Source organism: Coregonus clupeaformis, chromosome 12 (genome assembly GCF_020615455.1).
Source record: "Coregonus clupeaformis isolate EN_2021a chromosome 12, ASM2061545v1, whole genome shotgun sequence".
Classification (NCBI taxonomy): Eukaryota; Metazoa; Chordata; class Actinopteri; order Salmoniformes; family Salmonidae; genus Coregonus; species Coregonus clupeaformis.
Genome location: NC_059203.1, coordinates 50,838,797 through 50,858,741, shown reverse-complemented (window position 1 = coordinate 50,858,741; position 19,945 = coordinate 50,838,797). Strand labels below are relative to the sequence as shown.

At 43.6% G+C, this 19,945-nt stretch overlaps 1 protein-coding gene across 1 annotated transcript; it reads right to left on the bottom strand.

Annotated features, from left to right (window-relative positions):
* Positions 1 to 865: 865 nt before the first annotated feature.
* On the bottom strand, positions 866 to 19,700 carry st7l (suppression of tumorigenicity 7 like). Its single transcript, XM_041892718.2, has 15 exons — positions 19,444 to 19,700; positions 18,797 to 18,879; positions 18,380 to 18,539; positions 18,069 to 18,123; positions 17,827 to 17,942; positions 17,542 to 17,620; positions 17,300 to 17,388; positions 17,075 to 17,175; positions 16,184 to 16,298; positions 15,851 to 15,923; positions 15,411 to 15,513; positions 8,328 to 8,478; positions 8,012 to 8,104; positions 7,752 to 7,891; positions 866 to 2,808 (listed from the first exon to the last, which is right to left on the bottom strand). Exons 1-15 carry the CDS (start codon positions 19,649 to 19,651, stop codon positions 2,713 to 2,715), a joined length of 1,662 nt encoding a protein of 553 aa, XP_041748652.1. The 5' UTR covers positions 19,652 to 19,700; the 3' UTR covers positions 866 to 2,712.
* Positions 19,701 to 19,945: the final 245 nt, after the last annotated feature.

Below are 19,945 nucleotides of genomic sequence, written 5' to 3'. Positions count from 1 at the left end.
TGACGAAGCGCGTAAGTGCAAGCCCTCAGAAACCCATAGAGATTGTATTGAAAGCTCTGATATTTGAAAAAAATAGATTTTACATGGGAGTCTATGACAGACTTCTGGGCGATTTTCAACCTGACTGAAATCGCCCCAAAAGGGGGGGCATTTGAAGCACGACTTTAGCCTGATTGGACATTTAGTGGCACTGTGGCAGATCAGACGTCTAGATTACAACACTGATAACTACTGTTGCCGTGATATAATTGATTAGAAAAAAAATCCCTTCCTTTTCCCGTTTGGCAGTGCGTCGCCCATATCGCCCTATTGAACACACCGCCCCTGCTCCAGATACTCAACTAGTCTCAAGAAGGCCCGTTTTATTGCTTCTTTAATCAGCACAACAGTTTTCAGCTGTGCTAACATAATTGCAAAAGGGTTTTCTAATGATCAATTAGCCTTTTAAAATGATAAACTTGGATTAACAAACACAACGTGCCATTGGAACACAGGACTGATGGTTGCTGATAATGGGCCTCTGTACGCCTATGTAGATATTCCATTAAAAAAAATCTGCCGTTTCCAGCTACAATAGCCATTTACAACATTAACAATGTCTACTGTATTTCTGATCAATTTTATGTTATTTTAATGGACAAAAAAATAGCTTTTCTTTCAAAGACAAGGACATTTCTAAGTGACCCCAAACTTTTGAATGGTAATGTATTTCAAACTATTCAGAAGATTTGACCCTGATGTCACACATTGGCCCCTTTATAGAAAGACCCAGGTACTCTGGACATGTTTTACATGTATGTTCTCTGTCTAGGTAAACCATAGGGCCTCCTAGGCCCACATTCCCAAGACATAATCATAAAACAAATTCCATCTTGAATCAGTTTTCTTTATTTGTTCACAATGTACAACAAAAATTCAAACACAAACGCATTAGAATTACATTTAAGAAACAATTTATTGTGAGCTATCCAACTCATCATATGGTAGTTAGGTCAAATATTATGACTTCTGTCTTCAGCATTTCATCTTGTTACTCTGGACTAAACCAAATATAATCCAAGAGTATGGAATTAAAAATAGTGTACAGTAAGTACAACCAGATAGTGCACAGTATAGCCAGATAGGAGTGTTGATGGCTCCTACACATAAATTGAATGTAGTAAACCAATTATTAGTGCTGTTCAAGCAATGTGTGCAAATTGACCATGGTGCCATGCACCACCAGCCAATCTTGACTCATAATTGGGTTTATGGATACTCAAATATATAATACAGTTGAAGGAATTAGCAAATTAATGAGCATGTTCTGAAACCACTGGTCTTCTCTGGTGAATAAGGCACTGTATGCCGAAACGTTGGTTCATCAATACAATAAATATCTGGTAGTATTGTGGGCAACATATTTCAATTTCATCAAGTTGATTATGTCCAATCTGTGAGGCACTTCATGCTGTTCGAGTCCTGACACAAAATATATACCATTGACTAGTCTTAGATCATGGTTCAGAGTATTTGCTGATGAGGATAGGGTGAAATCATACAGTACTTCAAACAAAGTGTCCTGTTGTGATTGCTATTGCCCCATAACCAGTGCTTGACTTGGACTGAAATAGGTGCCGGTACTCATTTTGGGTGTCAGTACTGTTTATATTTTGGTGCAGGAGCTCCACAATACTTTTGAGCTAATATTTTATAAGAGGAACAGGAGCTCAAGCAGTAGAACATGCCGGTGCTGGTACTCAGCTCCAGTGAGCTCCTGCCCAAGTTAAGCACTGCCCACACCTGAGCAATACGAGTTGCCTCCAACTCAGAGGAGAAACTGGAAATGCAGCTTTCCGTTATGTGATTGGCTGTGTGTGAGCCATGACTGCCCATGCCGTGACCAGTCAATATCCCATAAAAAATGTTATGCTTCATCTGAGGGGCTAGAGTGATATAGTACTGAGGTGGCATGCCGTAGAAACACCTGGCAAAACTTTGCAGGCGTTTGTATACACTACAGACAGGGTGAGGCAGTAAATCAATCATCTTTATTTAGAAGGTCTCACAAACTCTGCCCCATAGGAAGACTATGTACCATAAAGGTTATGCTTTTTTTTACCTATCTGAACTGGCATGTACTCTTTGACACACATACCTTGTTCTAGTGAACAGACATGTGTCTGTACATACCTGTGATCCTGGAAAACAGGCCTTCTAGTACAGTTTATCCTCTTCTATACAGGCAATACATTTGGCCAGATAATATGAATAGCAAATAGAACAGAGGGATACTACTTGTAGAAACTGTAGTATTAGCCTTCAGAATGATGAAATGTGAACCATCACTGCACTCAAAAAATAAATAGTGTGCTCATTTAGAATAATTCATTTATTGTTTCATTTACTGTTTCAGGACTTAATCTATGAGAGAATGGCCCAATTTAGAGGTCAGATTTAGGAGTAAACTGTGGGTTGAAATACTTGCAATTTACCATTCAACGTAACTTCAAGTTCATACAATAATAATAATAAATGAATGACTGCGTGAATATCTGGTAAATGTTATCTTTACAAACCTGGCTGTTGATACAAGACTTGGCCAACAGAATCATGACCAAAGCGTGTATGAATGCTGAAGACAGGAGAGCAAACATTTCTGTCTATAGTTTTGGAGTGTTGGTGTCTGATGAGTGTGTTTGTGTATGTGGTGTGTATGTGTGTGTGATGGGGTCAGATTCGAGTCAGCTGATGCCAAAAACTGGACGGCATGAAGCTCTCCATCTTGTCAGCGAAGAAACCCAGGGGTGCGAAGAGGGTGCTGAAGAACTGAGGAACAAAACAAAGATATTTCAATACACTGCTTTCAATAGCCTACACAAGGGGTACTCAACTTCTACCCTATGAGGTCCGGACCCTGCTGGTTTTCTGTTCTACCTGATAATGAATTGCACACACCTGGTGTCCCAGGTCTAAATCAGTCCCTGATTAGAGGGGAACAATGAAAGAATGCAGTGGAACTGGCTTTGAGGTCCAGAGTTCAGTTTGAGGGGACTACACCATCCCAAATCATACCACACAGCTCTATCTTTGTAAATGTATATATCTTTACAAGCTCAATCACAACAATAACACAATTGTACATGTGCTATAACTATATTTGTTACAATGCTATGACGATTACATTGTCCTACTGGGGGTGGCTACCCCAACATGATATAACTGATGACTGGAAATGAACTTTAATTTGAATTTTGACAACAGCTATTCCCCTGTATTCAACAAACTACACAGACTGCTGTGGAAAAAAGAGAGAGTATGGAGAAATCAAAGTGAGATGACAAGCACTGGCCTGGCGAGTTGTTTTGAGGGGTATGTTAGAATGTACCCTTCATCTAGGGCTGAATACCAGAGCTTGCATCACTACTACACCCTAGGGACCCAAGGTCTAATTCTAAATGCTCTACCAAAACAAATAAGCAAGGAGCTTGGAGACCCATAACCCTTGTTGAGGCCTCTCTCTCTAGCTTAACCAATTGAAATTGGCCCACGATCACGTATCTGAAAAATGTTTCAACCCCAATAGTTAAATCCACCATAAACAACACTTTAACGTGTTTATGGAGCAATACATTTGCGAGGTGAACAGATGGTTGTGACAGGATATGGGAAGCAAGGCCACAGCATTGCTCTAGTATCTGGAACCACGGCCAAAGCATAAGCATGCAATGCCATGGGTCTCTCTCTCCCCCAATGCACTTAGTCTCAACCTACAGCGATGACACTGCCCAACGTGATATACACAGGCTAGTCCTCATGCCTAGTACAACAACAGGAATGGAAAATAGTTTTGAAAACATACTTCACGTTAAGATATTAGCCTAATTGATCAAGGTTTTTCAAATTCAGGTCGGCGAAATTTTACAAGACCGCAAAGTGGAAAGTTATTGAGTGTGGTCTTCACACATTCCTTTGTTGAAAGGTATTTTGTCCAACTATTTGCTTGTGTTTATAAAAACAAGCCTTTAGGTAAACATTTCAATAATCACAAGTCTACCCAGACCCAAACAGCGTGCAGTGACCATGAGTCAGATGTGTCAAAGTGTTTAAAAACACCCAGTCGAAATGAGATATACTATATATACAAAAGTATGTGGACAGCCCTTCAAATTAGTGGAATCGGCTATTTCAGCCACACCCGCTGCTGACAGGTGTACACAATCGAGCACACATCCATGCAATCTCCACAGACAAACATTGGCAGTAGCATGGACTTACTGAAGAGCTCAGTGACTTTCAACGTGGCACCGTCATAGGATGCCACCTTTCCAACAAGTCAGTTCGTCAAATTTCTGCCCTGCTAGAGCTGCCTCGGTCAACTGTAAGTGCTGTTATTGTGAAGTGGAAACGTCTAGAAGCTACTCCTGCGTTGTGTTGGCTGTGTGCTTAGGGTCGTTGTCCTGTTGGAGGGTGAACCTTCACCCCAGTCTGAGGTCCTAAGCGCTCTGGAGCAGGTTTTCATCAAGGTTCTCTGTACTTTGCTCCGTTCATCTTTCCCTCGATCCTGACTAGTCTCCCTGCCGCTGAAAAACATCCCCACAGCTTGATGCTGCAACCACCATATTTCATGATTTGCCACCACCATGCATGATGCTGTCACCAACATGCTTCACCGTAGGGATGGTGCCACGTAGGGATTTCCTCCAGACGTGAAGCTTGTCATTATATGGTATTGTGTGTAGATTGATGAGCCATGCAATCTCCATAGACAAACATTGGCAGTAGAAATGCCTTACTGAAGACCTCAGTGACTTTCAACATGGCACCATCATAGGATGCCACCTTTCCAACAAGTCAGTTCGTCAAATGTATGCCCTGCTAGAGCTGCCCCGGTCAACTGTAAGTGCTGTTATTGTGAAGTGGAAACGTCTAGGAGCAACAACGGCTCAGCCGCAAAGTGGTAGGCCACACAAGCTCACAGAACGGGACCGCTGAGTGCTGAAGCGTGTAGTGCGTAAAGATAATCTGTCCTCGGTTGCAACACTCAATACCGAGTTCCAAACTGCCTCTGGAAGCAACATCAGCACAATAACTGTTAGTCGGGAGCTTCATGAAATGGGTTTCCATGGCCGAGCAGCAGCACACAAGCCTAAGATTCCCATGCGCAATGACAAGCGTCGGCTGGAGTGGTGTAAAGCTCGTCGCCATTGGACTCTGGAGCAGTGGAAACACGTTCTCTGGAGTGATGAATCACGCTTCACCATCTGGCAGTCCGACGGACAAATCTGGGTTTGACGGATGCTAGGAGAACGCTACCTGCCCAATGCATAGTGCCAACTGTAAAGTTTGGTGGAGGGGGAATAATGGTCTGGGGCTGTTTTTCATGGTTCAGGCTCCTTATTTCCAGTGAAGGGAAATCTTAACGCTACACCATACAATGACATTCTAGACGATTCTGTGCTTCCAACTTTGTGGCAACAGTTTGGGGAAGGCCCTTTCCTGTTACAGCATGACAATGCCCCCGTGCATAAAGCGAGGTCCATACAGAAATGGTTTGTTGAGATCGGTGTGGAAGAACATGACTGGCCTGCACAGAGCCCTGACCTCAACCCCATCGAACACCTTTGGGATGACTTGGAACGCCGACTGCGAGCCAGGCCTAATCGCCCAACATCAGTGCCTGACCTCACTAATGCTTGTGGCTGAATGGAAGCAAGTCCCCGCAGCAATGTTCCAACATCTAGTGGAAAGCCTTCCCAGAAGAGTGGAGGCTTTTATAGCAGCAAAGGGGGGACCAACTCCATATTAATGCCCATGATTTTGGAATGAGATGTTCGACGAACAGGTGTTCACATACTTTTGGTCATGTAGTGTATATATATATATTTTTAACTCTCTCCTCATACCACTCAGTCACCTACTTCTGAAGACTTTGAAAACATCATCCACCCTCCATAAGATGGAGTGTGTTACAAAGCACACGTTGAATTAAGTTAGGCCTAATAAAAGCTGGTTGAGGACAGCTATGGATGCCATGTAGTGGGGCTAGGAGTAGATAAAGAGGAAGCGTGGGGGGGGTCACCCCACTGTCCTGTTTCAGGCTGGGGATTTTTATCCTCTTCAGCAGGAATCTCTGTTTTTCCTCAGAGAACGGTGAGGGCCGTTCCGCTCCCTCCAGCCTCCGAGGCTTTCATGTAGTGCCTCTATCTGGCCCTTACACAAACCAGGCTCTCCGCTGCGCTGTAAAAGTGTTATCTAGAGGCAGTCTTTCCCATAACAAAAGTGTGAGTGCGAGGCGGTCTCTGCGGGCTTGTTTTTGCCCAGGCTAATGGCCCTGCTCTGCTGTGTAAAGTGAGAGCTAATAAACAGGGCCACCGTAAACAGAGGATTAGCGTGCGAGAGGGCCTAGCCAAACAAGCTAAAAACAGAAACACTGAAAGTCTGCCACACGGTCTTATAAATTAATAAGGGACTAAATCACATACATCAAACCCAATGCTAATACCCTGGAACTAATGTCTCTGCTGTAAGCCTATGTCGAATTGTGTTATCAGCTGCTGGCTTACGCTCTTTCGGCCCTCATATATTCCCATAATGTGTGGGAAAAGGGGCTCGTGAAATGTGCTATGGGGGCAATTGGACTGCAGTTCTTTACTTTTGATGTTTAACAGGCACGGTGCATTAGGAAATTGAGCCTGGGCTGGACTGAAAAACAGCCCTTTGAGAAGGACTGAGTGGAGGTGTTAGCCTGTTCTGGTAGTGACAGGCACACTCTATCATCCTAAACCTTAACCTCCACATTCCCTGGAGACCCTCCTGACAGGGTGCAGCTCTTTGGAAAATCGGCATCATCAAAGCAAGTTTCCTCCTCAGGTCTGATATAGTAGCCAAGTACAGTGCTGCTGAGCGAAGGTGTTGTTCGCTTGTTCTGAATCTAAATTTCCGGCTTTCTCAAGAGACTTGGAACTGGGAAGTGTGGCAACGAAAGCCTGTTCTGGTTGAGAAAGGCACACGTTACTTTTCTAGATCTGAACTAATCCCTAGAGTGGTCCTCTTAGCTCTTGCTCTGTGGATGATATTCAAATCCTGCTATCCAATACATGAGTGAACTACTAACTACTTGGCTGGGAAAGGGCGTAGTTGGAGATACTGCTTTTGCGCCAAGTCAGTACAGTACTCTAAGAATCTACTTACACAACAGTATATGGTTAGGCTATATTTCATTCTCACACCTTGGAGACAAAACAGCTCCATGAAATAATACAATATCAAATCATAAGAGATTCTGGCTGTATTGCTTTAGTGCTGTGCAGTGAAAGACACAGACTTACAACCAGACCCAGGCATCTCATGAGCCTCGTTGTTGACAGAGATGAGAGGCAGCGACTACGCCAGAGGTCAACCGGGTCAGAGTACATGAGAATAATAACACGCATACAACATGTCTTAATAATTTCATGATCCCATTAAAATGCTTCTAATTTAAACTGATCCAGTTCAATATCTGAAAATCAGTCTAGGTTAATGGTATTTGCTATACTAGGATATGTCAATGCCACACCTCTGAAGACCTGCAACTCCTGAGAAAGTTGATCCCAAAGTAGAGAAAAGCTACATCCAGATTCCATTTATATATTGACAACCTTGTTTTTCGCTAGCCCAAATGACCATCAAGTATTAATTCAGTGAACATAACATAAACAGCCATGTGAAGAGGTAAATATTACCCCAAACAACCAAAACGATCAGTGGAAGAGAATTGCACGACTTACTGCTTTGGCAAAGACGCCCATGAGCTCAGGGAACTGGTGTGTAAGCATGGCCAGCATGGCAGTGAAGGAGCAAAGGCCCGCTGTGAAGAGGATGAAGAATGGAAGCTCTTTCTTTGGGTACACAGACACCTCGTGGAAGGCTGCAGGAGAGAAGGAGAGAGAATGGGGGGGAGACAGAGAGAGAGAGAGGCACATATTATCATCAGAATTGACCATTGCGTTGAGTATACTTTATAGTAGTGACTTGTCCTGCTACTTACAGGGCAGCAGTTCCCGATCTGCTGTTTCTGTGCACCCAGGGTAGGGGTAAAACAGGTGACCCTTCTCTAGAGGGTAGGGAATTATCCGAAAAGCTGCAGGGGCAGGAGAGAAATGCAGAAAAACACATCAAGCATGAGAATAGATTCAAAGTGCATAGATTTGAATGTCAATGATTTTTTTATGCGAGTACTGCCAATGCATTGATGCATGTGTAACTATGTGTTTTTAATTGCCAGAAATGCAATCAATGAATCAATCAACCAATGAATCAATCAACCAACTAATTCATCAAACAATCAATGTCCCAGTACGTACTGCCTTCCCAGGTGCAGTGTAGCAGGTTTAAGGCTCCCTCTGCCCTCTTCCAGTGCTGCAGGTGAAAGAAGGCATAGGCCACCGCCTCGCTGTCCCCCCTCTTCAGGATGTGTTCTGGAGGCAGGATCAGACTCTTCATCTCTAATAAATACTACAGCAGAGAGGGAGACAGGAAATAACACCATTACAGTACATTACAGTCAAAGACATTGACATCATAGTTACATTGCAGACGCTCTTATCCAGAGTGGCTTACAATCAGTGCTAGGTAAACAACCACATTTCACAATCATAGTCGCTATCTGCAAAATGTGTGCTGTTAAGAAAAAGAAAAAAGTGTGAATGTGAGTGCAAGAAAGACAAGGGCAGCCTAGATCATTTATTTGAATGGGAATTAGTCAGCACCTCATCCATATCCTTTTGAGCAATAATTCCCTAGTCTAAGGCTATCTGAACGATAGACTGAAATGCACTTTTCCTCATGTGAGGTATTTGTTGGGAGCCCTTGTTTTGCAATTGTTCAAGTTGGGAAAATCTAATGCTTCTCTCTGCTCTGTTATTGTTAGATTCAGAGTGTAACCTCCCCCCTCCTCCCCGTGTAAGTTTGTCCCATTGAGTCAGGCAGTCCTATGCTGTGTGGTGATGCCGACTTTCCTCCGTGTGTGGAGGACTGTGTGTGTGTCTAAGACTGTGTGTGTGTAGGACTGTGTGTGTGTGGCGGCGTGGCAGTGGCGTTAATCCCCTCTGAACTGGTCCCCTGGGCTGTGGGGGCAGCAGGGGATGGGCCTGCTGGATTCCCAGGCAGCCTGCTTCACAGGACTATGGGTCTCAGACTGACACTTTGGGAAGGTTACCCTAAAGCTAATCCTGTCTAATCCCCCCATGGTCACAGGCTCAGCCAGCCAGCCAGGCCAGTGCAGAGCAGCCCCAGAGCCGCCCTGCCCGCCCAGGAGGCCGCACCCAGGGCCCGCAGGGCAGACCAGCCCTCTGCACTGCTCTCCTCTTCTCTCAGGGACAGTTAGGTGATGTGTTAGCTGGCTGGCTACAGTGTGTCTGCACTAATATGATATGACGGGTATGCTTGGATAACTGTCTGTGTGTGATTTTCAAGTTTTTGAGAATTACATTTTCTGCACACTCCACTCCTCATTGCAGTGATTTATTTGAGTTGTAGTCGTTCAATGGCGTGTGCGACTTTCATGTCCTCTCCAAAATTGAGACTTTTACGTCAGTCAGCACTTAGGCTTCCTGTATAGTCCAGGGCTCTCCAACTCTGTTCCTGGAGAGATACCCTCCTGTAGGTTTACGCTCCAACCCCAGTTGTAACTAACCTGATTCAGCGTATCAACCAGCTAATTATTAGAATCAGGTGCGCTAGATTAGGGTTGTAGCGAAAACCTACAGGACGGTAGCTCTCCAGGAACATGGTTGGAGAGCCCTGCTATAGATGCTGAGCATACTTCATTCTGTTAGGAGCAGCACTTTTACCCAGGTATACCAGTGTTTAATAAGAGGGTAGAGGTGATGGTTACCAAAGCATTTGACTGGCAGCTGTCCTTCCTGGCATGCCCTGGCATAAGGGTGGGTAACACCTCGGCCCTCTGCGCTGCCTCCCTCCTCCCTACCCCCCCTTCACCAGTCGCCTCTTTGATGAAGGGATTGAGTTTCATTGATGTTCCCCTTTTATCTTGGAACACTAATAAGCCGGAGCATAACTCATAAGCCTCCCTCAGATTTTAATCTTCGGCATTTAGCACAATGGAACACGTCGACAACATCTAGCCGTCGTCTCATTGGCTCACGGTGCTGTTGAAGGATAGGTGACCTCTGAGGCCGTCTGCCATGTTAGGTCACCCTCAGGCAGCGGTGGACTGTACTGGACAGACGCTGGAGTAGGAGGATGATATTGAGCCAAGAAACTGATCTAAGGTCCGTTTTGTATTGTTCCTTCCAATGATTAAGGTTAGGATCTGGTGAAGGTGAGCTGACCCTAGATCTGTGCCAAGCCACTTCTTACTACCGTCCGTCTCCTCCAGTGAAGTGTTGGATCACACCTACTACTACCTAAGTCAAGCCTGCATCCACCTGAATTCTGAACAAGGCTGAGGAGGCCATCGCCACAACATAGGCTACCAGGCACAAAGCAGCGCACTCCTAATGCGTGAGGAAGTGTTAACCACAGAAGTGTGCTAAATATAAAAACCCATTCAGGTGTCCTTAACACTTGACCAGCCAGGCAGGCTTACCTCTGTCTGGTTCCTCAACCTTTCTACTGTTCCTTGGAGAGAGAGAGACTGATTGGGACAGACAGGAAAAAAGTGGAGAGGAGAGGGGGTGCGAGCAGAGCGGTAAGAGGTTGAGCACTGAAACAGCTGGGTGTGTGGAGCATTTAGTGCAGTCTGCTCATGTGATGTAGCGTGATGTCCATATATAATCCCCTCAGGCCTGCTGCGATGCTGGCCCTAACACTCCCCACGCCTGACCTCCCAGAATGCCCATAAATCTTGCCTTCATTACACCACTCTTCCAAGGCTGGCTGGTGGGGGCTGGCTGGGGGACTGGCTGGCTGGGGGGCTGGCTGCTAAGGGGTCACGTTGCCGAGGCCGGGGGAGGAATCAGGGGGTCTCGCTCGTTGATTGAAGCAGGGGAATGCGGGGAAGCTGCTGGGAATGGAAGCCCACCCACAACAGAGCCAGAGCAGCTCGCTCCAGTCCAGTGAACAACTGGTATCTGTGTGTGAACTGGCTGCTGGGCAGAAAACAGCCCACGCCAGGCAGGCCTCGGGCACTACGGCTACAGGTGCACTCACTGACCATTTAGATAGACAAGGACAGAGCTCCCTTGTGAAAGAGATACACACTGTACCTTAATAAGATCTCAATGGGACTCACCTTGATCAATAAATAAATAAAGACAGGTCTGACACAAATAATTTTGACCAGGAAATAATCCCGCTGCAAAATCTCAGTCAACAGTCAAAAGCTTTCACTATAAGAACACCAAAGCACCCAACCTCTAGCGGAGTCAATGTGTTGACTTGACATGGTGAGGTCACAGAACAATCCTGAGCTCCTGAGAACCCTCCGACATACACAGCTGTTTACAAGTCGCCACATTAAGTCAGTCATCATGTCTGTCTGTGTGTAGCAACGTGCATGCCACCCACCTGAGGATCTGTCTTTTTCAGCCATCTATTTCCTGTGTTTGAGGGGTGCAAAATCCACCTGTCACTTACATCTCACTGGATTGATTGCTTTCATTTGACTCCTGCGACCCTTTCAAACTCTTGCTTGTGCCTGTCATTTTTTCCCGTTAAAGTTACTACCGCGGAAATGTTTGTAATGATCTGTCAAACACACCCCGGTAATGGCTGAAATGGACTCAATGGAATTCATTGTGTTTCCGTTGGATCTATAAGAACGCTAAAGCTTCATCTGGGATTCAACGCATCGTTTTGACAGTTACATCACAAGAAAGAGAAGATAGATAACTTTATTTTGATGGGTGTTGATTTTTTGTGGAATTTAAAAAAAGTAATCATTTAATACAGATGTTTACAAACTAGATTTGCTTGGATTATAGTGATATTATGTTTGCTCTCGCAAACACTGTAAAGTATGTTTATATAGGTGTAATCTACAGCCATGCGTGTTGATTTATAATCCAGGACATCCTGCTATTGACACACTTGTTGAATTATGCAACAGAAAGTGACAATAACAGTAATTAATTAGGCAGTCTAGAGAGCACAGGTGAGTGCAGGTAAGCGTAGACAGAGCACGTTTTTGCAGCCCTGTTCCATCCCGTTATGTTAATGTATTCATATATGCAAATACAACAATTGTATTTATGCAAATTAGGCACATCATTTTCTTTATTTTAACAAAGAAAAAAATACCTGATACCATTAGAAAATGTACAGTATCTTCAGAAAGTATTCATACCCCTTGACTTGTTCCACATTTTGTTGTGTTACAGCCTGAATTCAAAATTGATTCAATACATTAAAATCTCACCCATCTACACTACAATACCACATACTGACAAAGTGAAAACATGTCTTTGAAATTTTTGCTAATATATTGAAAATGAAATACAGAAATATATAAGTATTCACAGCATTGAGCCAACCAATATATGTTCGATTCACCTTTGGCAGGGATTACAGCTGTGAGTCTTTCTGGGTAAGTCTCTAAGAGTCTTTGCACACCTGGATTGTACAATATTTGCACATTATTTTTCTTAAAAATTCTGTCAAGTTGGTTGTTTATCATTGCTATACATCCATTTTCAAGTCTTGCCATAGATTTTGAAGCCGATTTAAGTCAAAACTGTAACTAGGCCAATCAGGAACATTCAATGTCATCTTGGTAAGTAACTCCAGTGTATATTTGGCCTTGTGTTTTAGGTTATTGTCCTCCTGAAAGGTGGATTTGTCTCCCAGTGTCTGGTGGAAAGCAGACTGAACCAGGTTTTCCTCTAGGATTTTGCCAGAGCTTAGCTCTATTCTGTTTCTTTTTATCCTGAAAAACTCCCTAGTCCACTCCTTGCCAGTGACAAGCATACCATAACATGATGCAGCCACCACCATGCTTGAAAATATGAAAAGTGGTACTCAGTGATGTGGTGTGTTGGATTTTCTCCAAACATAACACTTTGTATTCAGAACAAAGTTAATTTCTTTGCCACATTTTTTGCAATTTTAGTGCCTTATTGCAAACAGGATGCATGTTTTTGAATATTTTTAATCTGTACAGGCTTCTTCCTTTTCACTCTGTCATTTAGGTTAGTACTGTTGAGTAACTACAATGTTGTTGATCCATCCTCAGTTATCCTATCACAGCCATTAAACTCTGTAACTGTAACTATAACTTCACCATGCTCAAAAGGATATTCAATATCTGCTTTTATCCATCTACCAATCGGTGCACTTCTTTGCGAAGCATTGGAAAACCTCCCTGGTCTTTGTGGTTGAATGTGTGTTTGAAATTCACTGCTCGACTGAGGGACCTTACAGATAATTGTATATGTGTGGAGTACGGAGATTAGGTAGTCGTTCAAAAATCATGTTACACACTGTTATTGCACACAGAGTGAGTCCATGCAACTTATTATGGCTTGCCATAACAAAGGGGTTGAATACTTATTGACTCAAGACATTTCAGCTTTTCATTTTTTATTAATTTGTAAAAATGTCTAAAAACATAATTCCACTTTGACATTATGGGGTATTGTGTGTAGGCCAGTGACACAAAATCTAAATTGAATCGTTTTTAAATAGAGGCTGTAACACAACAAAATGTGGAAAAAGTCAAGGGGTGTGAATACTTTCTGAAGGCACTGTACTGTATATAAGTGCATTCTAAGAAACAAAGTGACACTTGAAAATACATTTTATATCTGAATTCCCACCAAAATCCCTGAACTCATTATTTGTCAGTGCCAGTAAAATGTTTTATGTGCTTTAATTCAGTCAATATCTGATGGATTAGAAAAATTCTAAAAAGTTTGGAGTATTTCCTGTCTGTCTGTCTATTATGAGACGTGAACCCCGTGTGAAAGACTGGGAGGAAGAAGATCTTCTTCAATGGGACAGAGATTGACAGACAGAGAGAACAGATTAGTCTCTCCTAGCTCAACGGTCTAGGGCAGGGGTATTCAACTCTTATTCTACGAGGTCCGGAGCCTGCTGGTTTTCTGTTCTACCTGATAATGAATTGCACACACCTGGTGTCCCAGGTCTAAATCAGTTCCTGATTAGAGGGGAACAATGACAAAATGCAATGGAACTGGCTTCGAGGTCCAGAGTTGAGTTTGAAGGGTCTAGGGTATCACCAGTTGAAAGCAGAGGTGCTGTAGATGTGCACTATCTCTGGGATCACTACTTTATAGTCTGACCCGCCCTGTTTGTCAGTGCCGTGGCAGGGGGATGAGAGGGGGCAAAGGGGGGCTGAGAAGGGAGTAGAGAGGGGGGCAGCAATGCCCCTGGGGCAGGGTGGGGGACAGGGAGACACTCAGGATGAGGGCCCTCACATCAAAGCCTGGATCAAAGCACTGAGTTTCCCCCTCGCTGCCTGTGACTGCCACACATCGCAGCTCACACACACACACACACACGGAGCACACGGGATGTAACACACACAAACATTTGCTGTAGAGAGACTGCGACCTCTGTGTGCGTGAGTGTGTATGTGAATGAGTGTGAGAGAGGGTGTGTGTGTGTGTGTGTGTGAGATTGTGTGTTTTACTATGGGACATCCAAGACTAATCCCTGTGGGAAGAGATGTGCAGGAATTGTTTCTGTCTGTCTACTGCAGGGAGACACATCAGGCCCCTTGTTGTCGCCCAGACCAGATCCCAGCCCAGTCATATCCATGATCAACGAGGTTACACCTCAGGTTCCTGTTCAGTAGGTAGAAAACATTTTGAAACGGGGGATGTACTACCTGATCTTACGCAATAAAAACACAGATTTGTACTTTCTGTTGCAAACGTTTTGCTACGGTATGCCCTACAGAAACACGATCCAGATCTCACTAGGAACTCTTCATAGTCAATTGATAGATAGCCAATGGAATAATAATCAGGCTTATAGTTGTACCTTTAGAAAAATCCACTAAGTGCAGGGCACCATGTTCTACTGTGCTGCAGAGAGAGTGAGTAGAAGTGGCTCACAGGTCCAGTCCTGACTACATCAGCTACTTTTCCTATGCAGTGCAATACTGACATCTGCTGGCTATCATAGGTCATTACAAGTACTACAGTCAGCAGACTTCTGGTAGAGACGTTGATGCGCTCTACGCTGCCATCACCCCAGAAGAGAACGGAGTACAGAGAAATAACTAAAATAGCCATCACCTGTGTTTGTAAAATATGACAGAATTAGCTCAAATAAAGCTAACGGAATATACAGACAAAGTAATATCTCAGTTGTTGCATTTCCCCCACTAATTGTTCAGGTTAGGACTTGGATAGGGTACGCTAAGCTGATTCTAGATGTACCTTTCTTGCCATTAGTGGTTAAGGTTAGGATTTGGATAGCGTAAGCTGATCCTAGACCTGTGGCTGAGGGTCTCGACTGACCTTTGGCACATGTGGGTTGAACTCCACAGCTCTGTGTATAGCCTCCACAGCGTTCATCTCTGCAGTGCTCAGGCCCCGCCGGGATGCTGCCTCAGGAGAAAACCTGGGACGGATGGAGAGAGAGAGAGACAGAGAGAAAGACACACCCATGTTTAGACAGAAGTTAGGAGGACAGCTTCAAGTTGGGGATCTCCTGCACTTGTCACAAATAGGGGGTTGGATGTGCCACAAAAAAGTATTGATTGTTAGTAGAGAGAATTCCCTGTGCTACTTGTCTGACCTATAACAACAGATGCATCTATGTCAAGTATATATCATACAGTATACTGTTTTTGTATGTCTTATAAAATGGTACAATAATGGTTACTAACGGATCTTAAATCAAATTTTCCCCACATTTCTGTCAGAATGCAAATCCGTTTTTCCACAGGGACACTTACTTATCTGATACAGCCCGTGCTTTCAGCAGTGCAGATGTGTAGCATATAGTAGCTGACTTTGGCAAGCTGATATCTACAACGAGAACAAATTATGTTTATTTCACTTTAAGCTCAAACTATGAGTCTGTAAATCATGACTGGTTCAAAGTTATTGTAGTTAGTTGGCTTGAACCATGTTTTTCTCATGTGGTCCTATGTGGTTCAGTTGGTAGCATGTTGCTTTCAACGTCAGGATCATGGGTTTGATTCCCGCTGGGCTCACTAATATGAAAATGTATGCACTCATTACTGTCGCCTTGGATAAAAGCATCTGCTACATTGCATATATTTTACCGTCATATTTGGCGAGGACTGCTTGTACATCAGCATAGGACTGCAGCTCCAGTAACGCCTCCAGGAGGTTTTCATGTATATTCAACATTCCCAACAGTGGGAATTCTTTCATTAACTGGGAAAAGTAAGGAACAGTAAGTGAGAGAAGGAATCATAAAATGTCAGGACTAACCAGTATTAAAGGTTGATAGAAGAGGGCTAAAGACAGGACTATAAAAATCAGGTCCTCCAGGTCCACATTACTTGTTTGTTCTTTTATCCTCTAAACAGCGACTAATTCAGACCTATGATACCAGGGTTGCGTTCAGTACGACAAAACAGTGGAAAATGTTGAATTCAACAGAAACGGTACTGTACTGAACGACCAGTTAAAAAGACGTTGTGATTATGGTGGTCCAGAGGGCGATTGTGTATGGTGTACTGCAAGAGTTTTGCGATTTCAGATGGTCACATCCATACTGATCCGGTCACACCTTGCCACACCCACCAAACATACCCCAAAGGTATGTCAAAACGTGTCATTCAGTACAAACCGTCATGCAATGTAGCAAATGTTGAAGCGAACTGAACGCATCCCAGGTAAGTGAACTCTCCCTCTAGCCAATCAATGGCATCAATCAATTTAAAAAATGTAATACAAAAATAAAATATGTTTTATTATTACATACAGTGAAATGTGTTGTTTTTACAGTGTCAAAAACAATGTGTTGTTCTTGGCTCGCTCCAGGACACAGACAGATTTTTCACCTTGTCTGCTTGGGTATTCGAACCAGCAACCTTTCGGTTACTGGCTCAACGCTCTAACTGCTACGTTACCTGCATAGACAGCCATAATGCAGAACTCAAGGCCCTGATTTGAACACCCCTGGTTAAGGAAATGGCAACACTCACATCTCTCATCATTTTCACTGCCTCCTTGATGCGTCCCAGCTTGCGTGCACACATAGCCAGTCTGCGTTTGATATACACCAGCAAGTTGATGTCTTTGCCAGCTATGCAAGAGAGGAAATGTATTGCATTTAATTATAAAAATCCCATCCCTGACTAATGATTCTAAAAGGTAAAAGGCCTGAAGCTTGTGATTTGGTCCTGTCCTCTCTGTTCTTTCTCTCTTACCGCTCCGCAGGGCTTGTTTGAACAGCCTCTCTGCCTCTGTGATGGTGGTTGCTTCCTCCTCAGCCAGGAGTACATAGGCAGCAGCACACCTAAAAACCACAAGGAAAACACTAGCTATGCTTTCTACTTCATAGAATATACATACTTGTTTTGCTGAATAAGACTATTCATTTAGGATTTTCCTAAATGAGCATGCAATGTCTTTGAACCGCCACCAAAACTGTTATGGTGGTGGAACTCACTCGTGGTTCATCTCTATGGCCTGGTAAGCTGCTCTGATCCGGGCTTGGGGATTTCTCTCCCTCCAGGCCTTCTGCATAACTGCAAGAGGACAGAAAAATATAACAAATACTGAATGTTTTGCCTAGAAATGGATCCAGAACACTATCATCAGAGACATAGGAGTGAGGCCAATAAGGCCCAAAGCAGGCTTTTACAAAGAATTTAGGATTCTATTCCTTCCCAGAAATGTAAACTTTGGCTTTCGCTATTTTATGATATACCGATTGAAAAGATTAGATTCTAACCAGTATCTTCAGGCTTGAGTTGCTGAGTGTCGCCAGTGAAGAAGGTCTGGTGGTCTTGAGCAGACAGGTTCATATCGTAGTAGGTCAAAGGCTCTTTTCCAGTCACCCAGGTGTACCTTTAGAGGGGTACAAAATAAAGAGTGTTCGGGTGAAGTATTTACAAATAGCAATTTACCTTAAGTTAGGAGGCCAGTGTAGCTAAACTCAGGATGAGTGACATCCTGTGGTGGGGATGTACGTACCTGCTGTATTCTGCTCCTCTGAATAGATTTAAAGGATTCCTCCAAACTTTACACTCTGCAAAAGACAAGTGTCATTGTATCATTATATTGATGGCCTTGCAAACCTGGGTCACATATTCACTGGCCACCAAATGGAAGAAAACGGACTGAAACAGTGAGAGAGTAAATTAACTTGTCCAATCAGAAATGCTAGTTTTTGTTGTCCGTTGCAAAATGTTTAGCTGCGGTTTGCTACAGTGTGCTGTGCACTAATTAATAAGACCCAGGTCTGTGGTCTGTTTGGGGAACCATAATATTGGTGAAATGTTTACCTGAGACACTTGGTCTGGGCTCAGTCTCTCCGTTGACTGAGGAGAACAGGCCAGTGGTCGTGCTGCTCTCCACCCCACCTAGGAGAGGCCGCAGATGGCTAACAGACACCTGCTCAATGAACGAGGTCCCATACTTACGGAAGTACCACCACTCAAATATCTGCAGGCAGGGGATTGGGACAGTCATACAGAGAGCAATGTACCAGTATACAAATATTCTTAACAATTAAATTGATTGTCATTTATTTTATTAATATCATATCATTGTGCACTAGCTAACTGTACAACGAATCTAGGCTACCTTTGGTGTTGGTATCTGAAATGCACATTTCCCAATGTAGTGTCCAAACTACAATCAAGGCTAACTATATTCACCAACCCCATGCAGTGAATAACCCTGTGATCTTCACAACTCACCAAGATTAGGCCAGAGATGAGAGAGGATGTTCCAGTGAGTGCCACATAGAATTTAGGGGTCAGTGTATTCAAGAACACAGATGCTGAAACAACAAATCCATAACACACAAATGAATGACACTGCACATGTCTGACTGACTAAGACTGGGATTCAGATTGAACACTGAACGTAAGTTAGAGGCTGACAATGCAGAGCCCACCACAAACAGATCCTCCTGGGCTGGGTCAGTGTACCTAGCTAGCGATGTTGAAGTAACATGGCCATCAATGAAGATAGATATAGCTAGTTAGCTATGTCTCTAGCGATTAGCGAATGCCACACTGACTAAGAAACTAATGCCATCACTATGCATTGCTAGTTTGAATGATGTAAACTAGCGATCTAGCTAGCTGGTTAGTTGTTATGCATAAGCATAACAGCTAGCTAGCCATATGTCTAATAGCTAGCCACATTAGCTAGCTAATATTTCTAGCTAACAATCAATAAATAAGCCATCCTGAGATGCTGGCTATGGAACTGTCAAACGTTCAGTTCATCCACTGTCTCTCGATTTCTATTTGTTAGCTAGCAGGCTGGCTAGCTACATTAGCTAACTAGCTAGTTTGCCCATTCTTAGATGGCTCTGCATTACAGCTAGCTAACTCACCCGAGGTAAGAGTGTCCTGCAGTTTCAATGGGCTTCGCAGAACATAGATCATAGTTAAAACCATGGCAAACCAAACAGCACATATGTATGTCCATGACCAGGACAGCCACGATTTTAATTTATCTGTAAATCCAATAGATTGAGGATTACTGCTGGTGGCGTCCTCCATGTTTTCACCGGATGGCTGTGCTGTAAACAGAAGAATCATGTGCCAGTGGCACCAAAGATTTGTTATAACTAACCCAAGAAAGACCAGAGCCTGTCGTTTCCAATGGGAGCAAATTAATCATAGTGGGCAGAACAAGCAAGGAGGTGGGCAGAGCCAAGCACGAGATAGCGAGATCCTATTGGCCTGTGCTAGCATTAATTTGCATATTTCCGTTACTCTATGAAGTGCGCGTGTGCAATATCTAAAGTCGCCCTTGCACTCCTTCTAAACAACGCATTTTATTTTTTACTTTGGGAAAAGGGTAAAGTCTACAAAACGCAGTCCCCTCTGTTT